General features: G+C 39.2%; 1 protein-coding gene across 3 annotated transcripts; it reads right to left on the bottom strand.

The window, feature by feature from the left end:
- Nucleotides 1-9139: 9139 nt before the first annotated feature.
- LOC113298486 lies at nt 9140-11891 on the bottom strand. 3 transcript variants are annotated; one of them, XM_026547249.1, is made up of 3 exons: nt 10512-11891; nt 9963-10071; nt 9140-9860 (listed from the first exon to the last, which is right to left on the bottom strand). In XM_026547249.1, the coding sequence occupies exons 1-2, from the start codon at nt 11858-11860 to the stop codon at nt 9975-9977; spliced, it is 1446 nt and encodes a 481-aa protein (XP_026403034.1). In that variant the 5' UTR covers nt 11861-11891; the 3' UTR covers nt 9140-9860; nt 9963-9974. The 3 variants fall into 3 exon arrangements, with proteins under 3 accessions (XP_026403034.1, XP_026403033.1, XP_026403032.1); XM_026547248.1 differs by having other exon boundaries at nt 9140-9845; XM_026547247.1 differs by having other exon boundaries at nt 9140-9834.
- Between the last annotated feature and the right edge of the window lie 712 nt (nt 11892-12603).

Raw genomic sequence — 12603 nt, 5'->3', positions numbered from 1 at the left:
ATGCACGCGTTAGATTTGATCATGCACGCTCTAGTTAGACTTCTACACGTCTCAGCACTCTTTCAACGCTAGTAGAACTCCTCCATGCACACGAGAACTTCAATTTTGCTCGTGTTACAGTACACGTGCTCTGTTTTGGGTGTGTGAATCATCATGCGTTTTCCAGCCAATTCCGATCAAACCCACTGCCCAAAATGTGTTCCTTAACCTATATCACATCTATCTATCAAATTTCAGCCATTGAATCGACCCGTAACCCCTTCATTTTTGTGATCAAACTTCTGCCAGTTGAGAATTTCATTTCCCGCCAAAAAACAGTTTTCAAACGAAGAAGAAAGGGTGTCCCCCTATCCTGAACTGGGGTGCGAATAGCAGGTGTCCACTGAGGTGCCCCTTAACCGATAGTGAGAGTCTGAATAACAATTGTCCTTCAAGGGTGCCCCGGGCAACTTTTCGAGCCGAATTTTCCAAAAATGTTTATTTCCTAAAAATACATAAAAACACAATATTAGTACAAAAAAAGAGTTCCAACAATACGGACATTGAGGACAAATTAGACACAAAAATGCGTCTATCAAATACCCCCAAACTTATTATTTGCTAGTCCTCGAGCAAATCTAATTTAGAAAGTAAAATGACTACCACTTAGCACGTGCAGCAAGCCGTTAAACCACTAGGTGGCCCTAGTGGCGGAGTGTTGTCTCCGGAGGGTTTACCAGAGGTGTGCCCACAAAACCTTTACTCCAGACCCTAGCTATCTACAACGAACCTTGGAAGGCACTAAAGAATCTCCTTGGTTGGCATACTTATTGACTACAAGAGAAAGTACCCTGATGCGAAATTCCAATTGATGTACACGAGTTTGCACTCAAGCATACTAAAATTCATATATAAGTGACAGAGCTCTACTCAGATAGTTGCACTATGGACATCATATTCGGAGTCAAACTAATCACATGGAAAGATTAAGAGATGGATATAGAAAAACATAGATGGTTTTGATGTTTACTAAGTGAACGGCGTTTCCCATATCTGTCTGAAGGCCTCCGCCAAAGTGAACCTATCCTAATGGATTGAGATACTAGTCTGACTAATATCAACACACTGGCATATACAAGGGTACCAGTGGTCGATAACCTAACTCTAGGTCAACACGACTGGCATATACAAGGGTACCAGTGGTCGACTTTATTGAATTTATTCCTTTTGGTCAAATGCTCTGGTCTCAATATTTTTATTTATTTTTTTTTTTCAAATTTTTGGTAACTACCATTTTTTTTTTCATGGTATCTCAATCACTCTAATTCACCCTAGCATTGGTAACAACTTGAATCGTGGGCCCCACCTATCACTTAGAGAAACATAGTTTAAAAACAAAATAAAAATAGAAGTGAAAAGGACTCAACGAGATATGGTGCAACTATCATGTTATTTCTAACACCTGAGCTCTGTGCTTTTATGAATAGACTCTATAGATGTTTCCATCTAATCAGATTGGTTCCTCAACTCCTACAACCAAGATGTTTCCATCCACTTAGATTAGTTAGTGCCATCCTGAATACGCATAAATTTCTAGGCTCTGGAGTTTATTTATTGCAACTAAAAGATTTTCCCATACCCCCAAACTTAAATCTAACATTTTCCTCAATGTTTCCAATGATAAAATTAACAGCATGAACGAGGAGAAATTGTTACCACTTGAAGCAAAAAGGGTTGAGAAAAGATATTACCGTGTTGCGTGAGATTAGGTTACCTCCCAAGAAGTGCTAAGTTTAAAGTCTTCAGCCAGACATCAAATACCTCAAAAAGGATCTTCACCTTCCAAAGTCATATACCAATATCCGAAAAATTTGTGGGTCCATAATACCAAATAGAGCCAACACCAATATGAGACAACTGCACTGGCTCAGAAAAATGAACAGAAGGACCACATCCTCATCTAAGGTTTCTTGCAAGACAACCGGATCTATCCAAAGCCTCCAGTTGGGCTTCATAAGGGTGTCTTGAAAAATAGATTCATCTGAAAAACGGGTTTCTAATATATGGATATCCTCATGAACAGTATCAGGCGGATCAGGTTGTGGAGTCTGAATAGACTCAAGAGATACCTCAGATGCACTAGGCTTGAGTCCCAAGTTAGGGACTTCTACTGGGGATAATTGACAATCTCTACCCCCAAATTTAGGGTAATCACTATTCTCCGTAAGACCTTTAACTATGGCTTGAATTTCCGGATCCGGAGAGTATTTAAAATACTCTAGAGCTTCTTCTAGTTCACTACCCCAAAACTTAGGGTTTTGGGTGTCCCTAGATAAACTAGTCACAATATTCCTAATTTCTAGACCATCCGGTTCCTGAAAAAGGTCAATTTCTTTCTCTGAGTTATAATCAGGTGGTTCATCCTCTAAATTCTTTTGAGGTATACTAGCTATAGGACTTATATGTTTCATATCCTCTATGGTCATCCCTAGAGTTTCCTTATTGTGTTGAAGCACGGTTACTGGCCTAATCTCATGATCACTATCCAAATCGGAAGTTATAAGCAAAATCTCAGATGGGCCTACAAATGCATAATTGTGGTCCAACTTAGGAGGATCTTTAGGCTCTTCGAAATAAGGGCTTAAGGTAGATTCGTTAGCTAGTAATGGTTCAAACCTAGATTTCCATCTATCGGTATCTAACATAGGAATAGAATCCAACAGAGCATTTACTTGTTCAATGTTGCTATCATCGTCGAAATCCATGCTAAAACGGGCTAGACAACTCTCTAATGGATCTTCCGATTCGGTGTTTGGTACAGACTTCGGAACTAAGGTTCCTATCATGTTGACCTCTTCAATGCACGTGTCATCTAGCTCAGAGGGTAGCTTACTAATATTAAAAATGTTCAGCTCAATAGTCATATTACCAAAAGACAAATTCATAATACCATTTCGACAGTTAATGATCGCATTGGATTATCTAAAAACGGGCGACCTAAAATCACTGGTATTTGGTTCTCTAGGTCAGGGATAGGTTGGGTATCTAGGATAACAAAATCCACCGGATATATAAACTTGTCGACCTCTATGAGAACATCCTCGATCACACCACGAGGAATTTTAACGGACCTATCAGCTAACTGAAGTGTCATCTGTGTAGGTTTCATCTCACCAAGTCCTAGCTTAAGGTACACATGGTATGACAGTAAGTTCACACTGGCTCCTAAGTCAAGCAACGCTTTCTCAACACGGTACTTACCTATTGTACAAGCAATGGTAGGGGACCCTGGGTCTTTATACTTAGGAGTAGTGGTATTCTGAATAATAGAACTCACATGACTAGCTATGAAGGATTTCTTCTGGACACTGAGCTTACGCTTTCGCGTACACAAGTCCTTGAGGAACTTGGCATAAGAGGGAATCTGCCTAATTGCATCTAATAACGGAAGGTTGATATTAACCTGATTAAAAACCTCCAATATATCATTAAAGTTGGACTCCCTCTTAGTCGGAACTAGCAGCTGGGGGAACGGGGCTCTGGGAACAAAGCCGGGATCATCAGGACCCTCATTGGTCTCTTTGGAGACTCTATCAGTCTTCTCATTTTCTGGCTCATAAGGGTGCACTACAACATGTTCACTATCAGGCATGGCAACCTTATTGTCAACTTTCTTTCCACTCCTAAGGGTTGTAATAGAGTTCACATGATTGTACGATTTCTCTGCTTTAGGATTGGGTTGAGTTTGACTAGGAAACTTACCTTTTTCCCTCAAAGACTCATTTATATGACTAACCTGGGTTTTCAACTCGGAAATAGCCTGAGAGTTAGCCTGACCTATTCTCTTATTTTCTTCTATACCTTGAGCAACAGATTGCTGAAACTGCATAGTGTTACGAGTTAACAAAGCAAGAGACTCTTCTAAACTCATAATCTTCTTATCTGAAGGGTTCTGAAACTGTGCCGGGGCTGAAGGATTCTTAGGATAGCCAAAACCTAGGGGAGCTTGAGAGTTACTAGAATGACCTTGATTCTGGTCCTTAGACCAAGAAAGGTTGGGATGGTTTCTCCAGCCAGGGTTATAGGTTTCTGAATAAGGGTCAAACTTCTGACGGTTATCGAATCTAGTGTTGTTATAAAGAGCATTGGCTTTCTCTTCAACAGTATGGTCTTCCCAAAAAGGCTCTATTCTACCACTAGTACCACTAGAATGACCTAATTCCAACGCTTCTAACCTTTTGGTTATGGCTGCTATTTTAGCATCTGACTCATAGGATCCTTCTACCCTATTGACATTTCCTCTACTTAGAAGAATTGTTTTCTGGGGTTCCCTATTATTTTCCCATTGTTGGGTCTTATTGGTTATTTCATTCAAAAATGTCATCGCCTCATCAACAGTTTTATTCTCAAACCCACCTGTGCATAAGGACTCAACCATGGTCATTGTTGAATAGTCTAAACCCTCGTAGAGGATCTGAACTAACCTAACCTTCTCTAAACCATGATGAGGACATTGAGAAATTAAGTCATTGAACCTTTCTAAATACCTATATAAAGATTCTCCCTCTTGTTGAGCAAAAGTACAAATTTGTGTCCTAATAGACGATGTTTTGTGCCTCAGGAAAAACTTATGTATAAAGGCAGAAGTAAGTTGTTCATAGGTTTCAATTGACTATGAATCCAAACTATACAGCCAAGATTTGGCTTTATCTTTTAAGGAAAAGGGAATAACCTAAGTTTCAGTGCATCATCACTAAGGTTTTTAATTTTCAGAGTACTACATACTTCCTCAAATTCCCTAACATGAAAATAGGGGTTCTCATTTTTTTTCTTTTTCTAAAAAGGTTGGGAGCATCTGTAAAGTCCCAGGTTTGAGTTCATAATTTGCCCCGGTTTCAGCTAACTTGATACAAGACGGACGAGAGGTCCTAGTTGGGTTCAATAAAGCTTTTAAAGTTGCCATTTCTGGCACTACCAAAGGACTAGGAGAAATTTCTTCACAAAGACGTAGATTCTCAAAACTGAAGTTTCCAAAAACGGGGCTCTCTAAAGAAGAGTCTTCGAGCTCCCCGCCTCCACAAGAAGAACTACTAGGTTTATCACTAATCAGACGACCTAGAGTATCTCTTTTCCAATCCCTATTAACAAAATCGGTCATACACTAAAAAAATCAAAAAGAAATAAAAATCCTAACAGGAAGGTTCTAGAAATCACACAGCAGGCTGACTCGACTTTACCACAACAAACCTAGAGATTTCTAGCAAACAACAAGCATGATGGCTCACTTAGATTGTTTCTAGACTAGCTTCTATATCTCGAAAGGGAATTCGTTACAATTTAAGCAAACCCTTATGGAATCAATCCGAGTTAAAGTAAGTTGAATCGAGGCGAGGGAAGCTTAGTGGAGCTTTGATACCCAAGGCCTCACCGCAGTACAAGGCGGCGCAGTCACGCATTCAACTCACAGAAACCGTCATGAACTTCGAAGTATGCTAAAAGAATAACCAATATCCTTCGAAAATTTTTCCTAACAAGCTCGATACCCTATAGGTCTCTTTATAATCAGATTTTAAAGCTTGGGTTCGCGTTAGGTTTTGTTCTCCTAAAGCGGGCAAGAAGGGAGAAGTGATGAAATCCGAACCCTTATCTTGTTTAGGCCAGGCCTTGCCCTTTACTAGGAAAATAAAGACAGTCCAAATTCGTCCTCAATCAATGATCACCTTAAGGAATACAGTAACTCGCTTGCAGGGGATTCGCGAGTGTTTCGATTGGACTTACCTCTCATACCAGACGGGGGATGAACCGTTGTCGTCGACTCGGGCCACGACTCCTATGTCGTGTGTGAACCCGAGGGGCCGAGGTGATATTGTAATCACCGTCCTTCCCTGCATACAGTTTGTATTTAACTACCCTTCCGTAGGGTTTTTAAAAAAATAATAATAATAAAGTCCAAGAGTCCAGTCCAAAGTCCAAATAAAGTAAAGTGCAAAAGAAAAAGAAAAAAAATAACCTAAAAAAAATATATAAAAATCTCTCTTTTTTTTTCTCTCTTTTCTATATATAAAACAAAAAAAAAATCCTCTTTAGCTCCTTTCGCTTTAAGCTTTTCCTTCCAAGGTCCTTAGTACTCCACTTCGAACCTGCAAATCAAAGACAAAAAGAAACGTAAAAAGGAAAAAAAATAATAAACCTAAAAAAAAAAATCTACCAAGCACAGGTCCGCGTCGGCGGCGCCAAAAATTTGATGTTTTTTCAAAAGTTGTTGTAGATAATGGTAAAAGGGGTTCTTTTCGAACTTGTGAAGGTAACTCTTTTTTTTTTAAGATTTAAACAAATAAATAAATGAAGAAAATTAATAGTAATGTCAATATTTTAGAAAGATTAAGGCTCAGGATTCACTATTACTTCAAGTTGATTGGTTATAAATAATATTTCAGAAATTATTATTAAGCTCTTTTTCTTATTAAATCACTTTTTAATTTAAAAGGTGTCCAAATATTAAGTTGTAATCCTTAAGCATGATTTATCAAAGAATTATTCTAAGCATAAAACATCAAACTGATTCACAACTAATTAAGAAAACCATTTTATCCATTTTTTTAATATTTATCCAAGTGAATTAAATAAAGTAAATAATTGAAGAAATTATAAATAAAAATATTACCAATCAAACATGAGTGAATAGATCCTCCATTGCCTCAATCACCAAGAATTTAGCCTCTCATCATGTTGGAAAAATACTCAAAAGATTTTATTAATGCTCAAAAATTGAGTACAATGATGAAATAAAAAGAAATCGTTTTAAGACTGTCCTTTGCGACACATAGGAAGCTTAGGGAAGAACGGCACTTCAAAAGTGCTGTAAGCTCGTCGCGGGAAAGGAACTGAGAATTGTCGCAAATATGCGACACTAATCAACGACTTTCCTGGACTGTACAATGTTCTCCGTGTTCTTCCTTTGACAGCAGCAGAACTTTTTCTCTGTCGACTCTTCTGGTGATTCTCTCGGCTCTAAATCTCTCCCAATCCCATGCTAACCTTTCCCAAACTGTTTTGCCTTGTATTTATAGTGTTTCAGGACCAAAAATCCCCTCATTTATTGCGTATATTCTCCATTTAATCCGAATATTCCTTTGCTGCCCATAATAACGATAATTTCCATTTTAAGCCCATGCACGCGTTAGATTTGACCCTGCACGCTCTAGTTAGCCTTATCCACGTCTCAGCACTCTTTCAACGCTAGTAGAACTCCTCCATGCACACAAGAACTTCAATTTTGCTCGTGTTACAGTACACGTGCTCTGTTTTGGGTGTGTGAATCATCACGCGTTTTCCAGCCAATTCCGATCGAACCCACTGCCCAAAATGTGTTCCTTAACCTATATCACATCTCTCTATCAAATTTCAGCCATTGAATCGACCCGTAACCTCTTCATTTTTGTGATCAAACTTCTGCCAGTTGAGAATTTCATTTCCCGCCAAAAAACAGTTTTCAAACGAAGAAGAAAGGGTGTCCCCCTATCCTGAACTGGGGTGCGAATAGCAGGTGTCCACTGAGGTGCCCCTTAACCGATAGTGAGAGTCCGAATAACAATTGTCCTTCAAGGGTGCCCCGGACAACTTTTCGAGCCGAATTTTCCAAAAATGTTTATTTCCTAAAAATACATAAAAACACAATATTAGTACAAAAATAGAGTTCCAGCAATACGGACATTGAGGACAAATTAGACACAAAAATGCTTCTATCACATACCGATGTGTGTGGACCAATGAAGACACCAACTCATGGAGTTAATAGATACTTCATTTTATTCATTGATGACTTTACTCGTATGACTTGGGTCTACCTCATGAAACAAAAGTCCGAAGTTTTTAGCATCTTCAAGAAGTTTAAAAGCCTTGTTGAAAAGAAAAGTGGTCACTATATCAAAGTTTTGAGAAATGATAGAGGAAAAGAGTAGAACAACAAAGAGTTTGATAAATTTTGTGAAGATGAAGGCTTAGAAAGGCAACTAACCGTGGGTTATACTCCTCAACAAAATGGTGTTTCCGAGAGAAAGAACCAAACCGTGATGGAGATGGCGAAGTCCATGCTTCATGACAAGGGTATGCCTAAAGTGTTTTGGGACGAAGCCGTAAACACCGCCTCTACTTGATGAATAGGTTTCCAGCAAAATCTGTATGGGATAAAACTCCATTTGAAGCATTGAGTGGGAGAAAGCCATCGGTAAGAAATCTCAAAGTTTTTGGTAGTGTGTGTTATTCTCAAATTCCAAAGGTGAAGAGAACAAAGCTTGATGAATCAAGTGAGAAGTGTATATTTCTTGGATATAGCCTCCAATCAAACTTTACTAGCATTAGATTAATTGATAAAACGATTCAGTTGGCCACCTAAACAATTTTAGAATTAATCATAAATATTCATTGTAGTAAAAACACATAAAAATATTGTGAAGAACTCAAAAAAGATTTATTTTATAATTTCAATCACATTTAGAACTTAGAATTCATCCCTAATAAAATAATAAATTAGCTACACATAATTGAAGTTATAGAAAGCAAACTGTAGTTGTAGAAGATCTTTAGCCGTTGCTGCTGTAGTTGTAGAAAATCTTTAGCCGCAGCCGCTGTTGTTGCAATACCCCTTTTACTACTGTTGCATATATTAGACTTTTTATGTTTCTGTTCTTCAGAAGACTTTTGCCGAACAGTTTATGGACGTGAAAGTGAGGGTGAGGAGATGAGTTCTGCTGGCTCTTTGCACCTCTATTTATAGGTTTTTTCTTCCTCAACTTTCGAATCTGATAACTCCCAAGTAATTCCTGAACGACTCAAACAGTATATCATGTATTAATCTTCACCATCCATCATAAAAATCCAACGGCAAGAGTGCTACTTGGTGACTGTTTTGCCGACCTAAAACTTATCTTAAACTCTGGATTCTCGCCCAAGCTTTAAACTTCCAAAAATTACCTAATCTCTACAGCCGCGTACAAGTGATTCATGTTTATCTTAGACACGGAAATAACCTACAGAGTCCACAATAATCACGGAAGCATGTAGTGATCCACACTACAATTAAGTAATCAGGCTCAACCTACAGGATCTACACTGCAGAATTGAAGATAAAATCAACCTCAGAGAGGCGGAGGAGATAAACTCTCATAAGACAATATTCATTCGATGATCTCCAAAGGGAAATTACAGACTCAATACATACTAGGGTAGTGTCCCAGCACACGTGCCAAACACACATACACACACCACTAATTACTAACTACGCCCAGGGTGCCCTTATAACATGGGTTCCCAACAACACATGGGACATGACAAATACCCACCTAAGGGTGCACACGGTATGGTTCGTCTCGGTTCTTGCCGAGGCCGAGTACCTATACCTCCCTAGCCTCGGTTCTTAGATTTTGGACCGGTACCTGTACATGTGTCCTCGGTTCCGGTACCATTCGGGACAAGTACGGTACCAGGCACGGTTCCGGTACCAGTCGGTACTTCCAGACAAATTCTTGTGTAGTTAGGGAACTATACAAGAAGGCGATGGAAAAAGCATTGAATCTTACAACGTTATTTGCATTTTCAGATGTGGTTCCATGCCTCGAGTGGGTTGATCGATCGAGAGGTCTTGTAAGGGATATGCAATCTTGTAGAGATGAATTGAACTCTGTTGCTCAGGGTTTTATTGAAGAGCGCCGTCAAAAGAGACGCTTAAGGTCGTTATCATCAACAGGACATAAGGAAGATGATGGTGACCAGAATTTCATCGACGTTCTTTTGACATTCGCGGAAAAATCACAACTTCCTGGAGAAAACCATGAACTAGTCATCCAATCCATGATCCTGGTATATACCTAAAATCCCGTTAGCTGTATACATAGTTGATTACTTCTGTTTATTAACTTGCAATTCCTACACGTGATTAATTTGAAAATATGTACAAGACATGTTATCTGGTAGTAGTGACATACCATACGTGACCCTTACTTGGCTTCTTGGCCTGTTGTTGAACAGTCTGCATGTAATAGAACGCAAGAAAAGAATTGGATATGCACGTCGGAAAATCTAAGAACCGAGGAGCTGCAAAGAAGGATGAGAGAAAAGAAAATGAAAAATCTAGTCTTCTGACCTAATTATTTTATATATACGAGTACACCACCATGAGATTAAATCCCTAAACCTAATGGTTATTATTACTCGGTACAATCGGGACGGGACGGTACGAGACATGCTTAGGACCGTGTACCTGTACCTCCCTAGGCTCGGTTCTCAGTTTTAGAACCGGTACCTGTACCCCGTTCCTCGGTTCGGTACAAAAACAGGTACGGTTCCACCGGTTCCGTAACAGTCTGATTTTTCGGCTCGGTTCCTGTGCACCCTTATACCCACCCCTTTAAATTATCCTTGTCCTCAAGGATATGATATAAAGAGTTAGCTTGAGTGATGGAGAGAGAGACGCATCAGAATAAAAACTCATGTGATACAATTGAACACTTTTGCAATAGGCTTAGTCCACGTACCATTTTCCTGTGAACTGAATAGAAGGAAAATGCTTGAAATATTCCAGTATCTTCAGCTTGTGTGTAGTCAGATCTTCCCAAGAAGTGAACTGCCTTACTAACCATAGCATGCATTGCATAACCGAGCCAAATATAAGCAACACCGGCCACCTTGGAGCTTGCCTCAATGTCAGATTGTGACCCTCTCCTTTGTCTCTTGGGGCATTGCAGTTCTGAATTGGTACACCCAGATCTTGCCTCTTAGTGTTTTGCTTGATATTAGTTGTCGTTAACTCTGGACCTTCCACTTCTATTTCAATCTGAAGATGAATCTGGCCAAGCTTGTCCCGAATTACCAACTTCCGTATTATAAATTCTGTCTGGCTACCACCCTTCACTGATTGGTACCACAAACCCCACATATGACATAAAAGAAATTTACCCCTATCAAACACAAATGAACTAGGAGACTCCAGAAATTTAGCAAAGATGTCTGGAACCCCTGGTGGTAATGCTCTAGTGCTAAGATGTAGAGTTGGGAAGAACCGACGTAAACTGATTCCCGCACAAAAGATTTCACCACCATGAACCTGTAGACGCACCTTCTTGATCCCCACTACTCTTTCAAGGAATTCCTCCGAGCCGAAATGCAATTCGCGACTACAACGAAAACTGGAGCTAGGGTGTTTAAGTAAACTCATAAGAATCCAAATGTAACTACTGTATTTCCCCATACTCTGTAAACTTTTCGAGAACATATATCCCTTCATAGGAGTTGTTGTAATTATATTGCAGATCTCAGTTTTGCAGAACAGATGACTCCTACAGTTCAATTTTATGACCAAGCGCTCCACTGAGATCAAACCCTTACGAACCCAGTTAACATTTCTAATGCTCCAAAACCCAGTTAAAGCCAACTTGAATTTCCACTTCAACAGGACCACCAACTTTAACACATTTGGAATATAAAGCATACTGAGCACCAACTTTATTCCCATTGTCCATATATAGAACTCGAATTGTATATAACTTCTCATTTTCAACCATCGAGTATACCAATTAGATGGTTGTTGAGCAAAATACCACGAGTGAGAACCAACAATTGCTGGAGTAAGACGTGGTTTTACATCTTCCATCAGTATAGTAAGAATATCATAAGGTACAGATGCAGGTGAAAAGGAACCCATTCTATCCAGTCCATAAGATGCTTTAATGAGTCGAAGAAACTGAGTTCCATGAGCACCAGTGGGCAGCATAACATGATTTAAAGAACTTTTTGGTTTCCCTGTAGAGAACCCGCGAAGAACTGTAGCTATATTATCGAGTGGAATAAACTCACCATTAACTTTGAAACTCTGCACGAAAATCATTAATAGGTTGATTCTCTGTCCTGCACCAACACTAACCTTGATTGGGCTAAGATGGAGAAGTTATATAACCGTAGGTAACCCATATGGAGACTGCAAGAGTAAGGAATATGCTTCACTACCACAATTAACAACTGGAGAACCAAGGTCACGACTAACTGTAGGATCAAAACTAACCACACAGCCGTGACTATTTGCTGCCTGTGTAAAGTAGTACTGCGCCATAAGTGTTGATCCTTCAAAAAATTCAGTTGTACATGGAAATTTGGTCTCATAATAGCCACTAATGGTAAAGCACACAACTGACGGAAAACCCATGATAAACAAACCAGCACCACTATCACCCTCGTGAGCCAACATACACACAATAGAGTACATAAACTGGAATTCTGACAGGTACCCAAATCCGAAATCCAGCTCATAAACACAAATCTCATTATTATCATCCATTAAAAGTGACCCAATAGAAACAACCCGGAAAGAAGTAACTATATCAAGGTAGCATTCATAATCACCATGAAAACGAGAATACCGTCCCATAAGTTCAGTTGCTCTCCCACGATCAAATACGCTACCAGTAATGTTGAAATAAGGGTAAGAAAAAACACACAATATCCATTTCAAACGCACCAATAGAACTGAATCACAAAACAATGAATCTGATTCGAACCCATGGTTAGTGAGAAGCTCATGAACAAAGTTTTCATTGTAATAAGCCATCGAAACTGAACCCACATCAAGAACCA

This window comes from Papaver somniferum, chromosome 7, assembly GCF_003573695.1.
Source record: "Papaver somniferum cultivar HN1 chromosome 7, ASM357369v1, whole genome shotgun sequence".
NCBI lineage: Eukaryota > Viridiplantae > Streptophyta > Magnoliopsida > Ranunculales > Papaveraceae > Papaver > Papaver somniferum.
The sequence above is the reverse complement of the archived record's forward strand: the minus strand, read 5'-3'. Positions and strand labels throughout refer to the sequence as shown.

Excerpts from the sequence above, each read along its gene's own strand:
- LOC113298486 (XM_026547249.1), bottom strand. The coding sequence starts at position 11,860 with ATGATTTTCGTGCAGAGTTTCAAAGTTAATGGTGAGTTTATTCCACTC. Across the intron at positions 10,072-10,511 it reads ATTCAGTTCACAGGAAAATG|CTCCTCGGTTCTTAGATTTT; the intron begins GTACGTGGACTA and ends CCTTCTTTGCAG.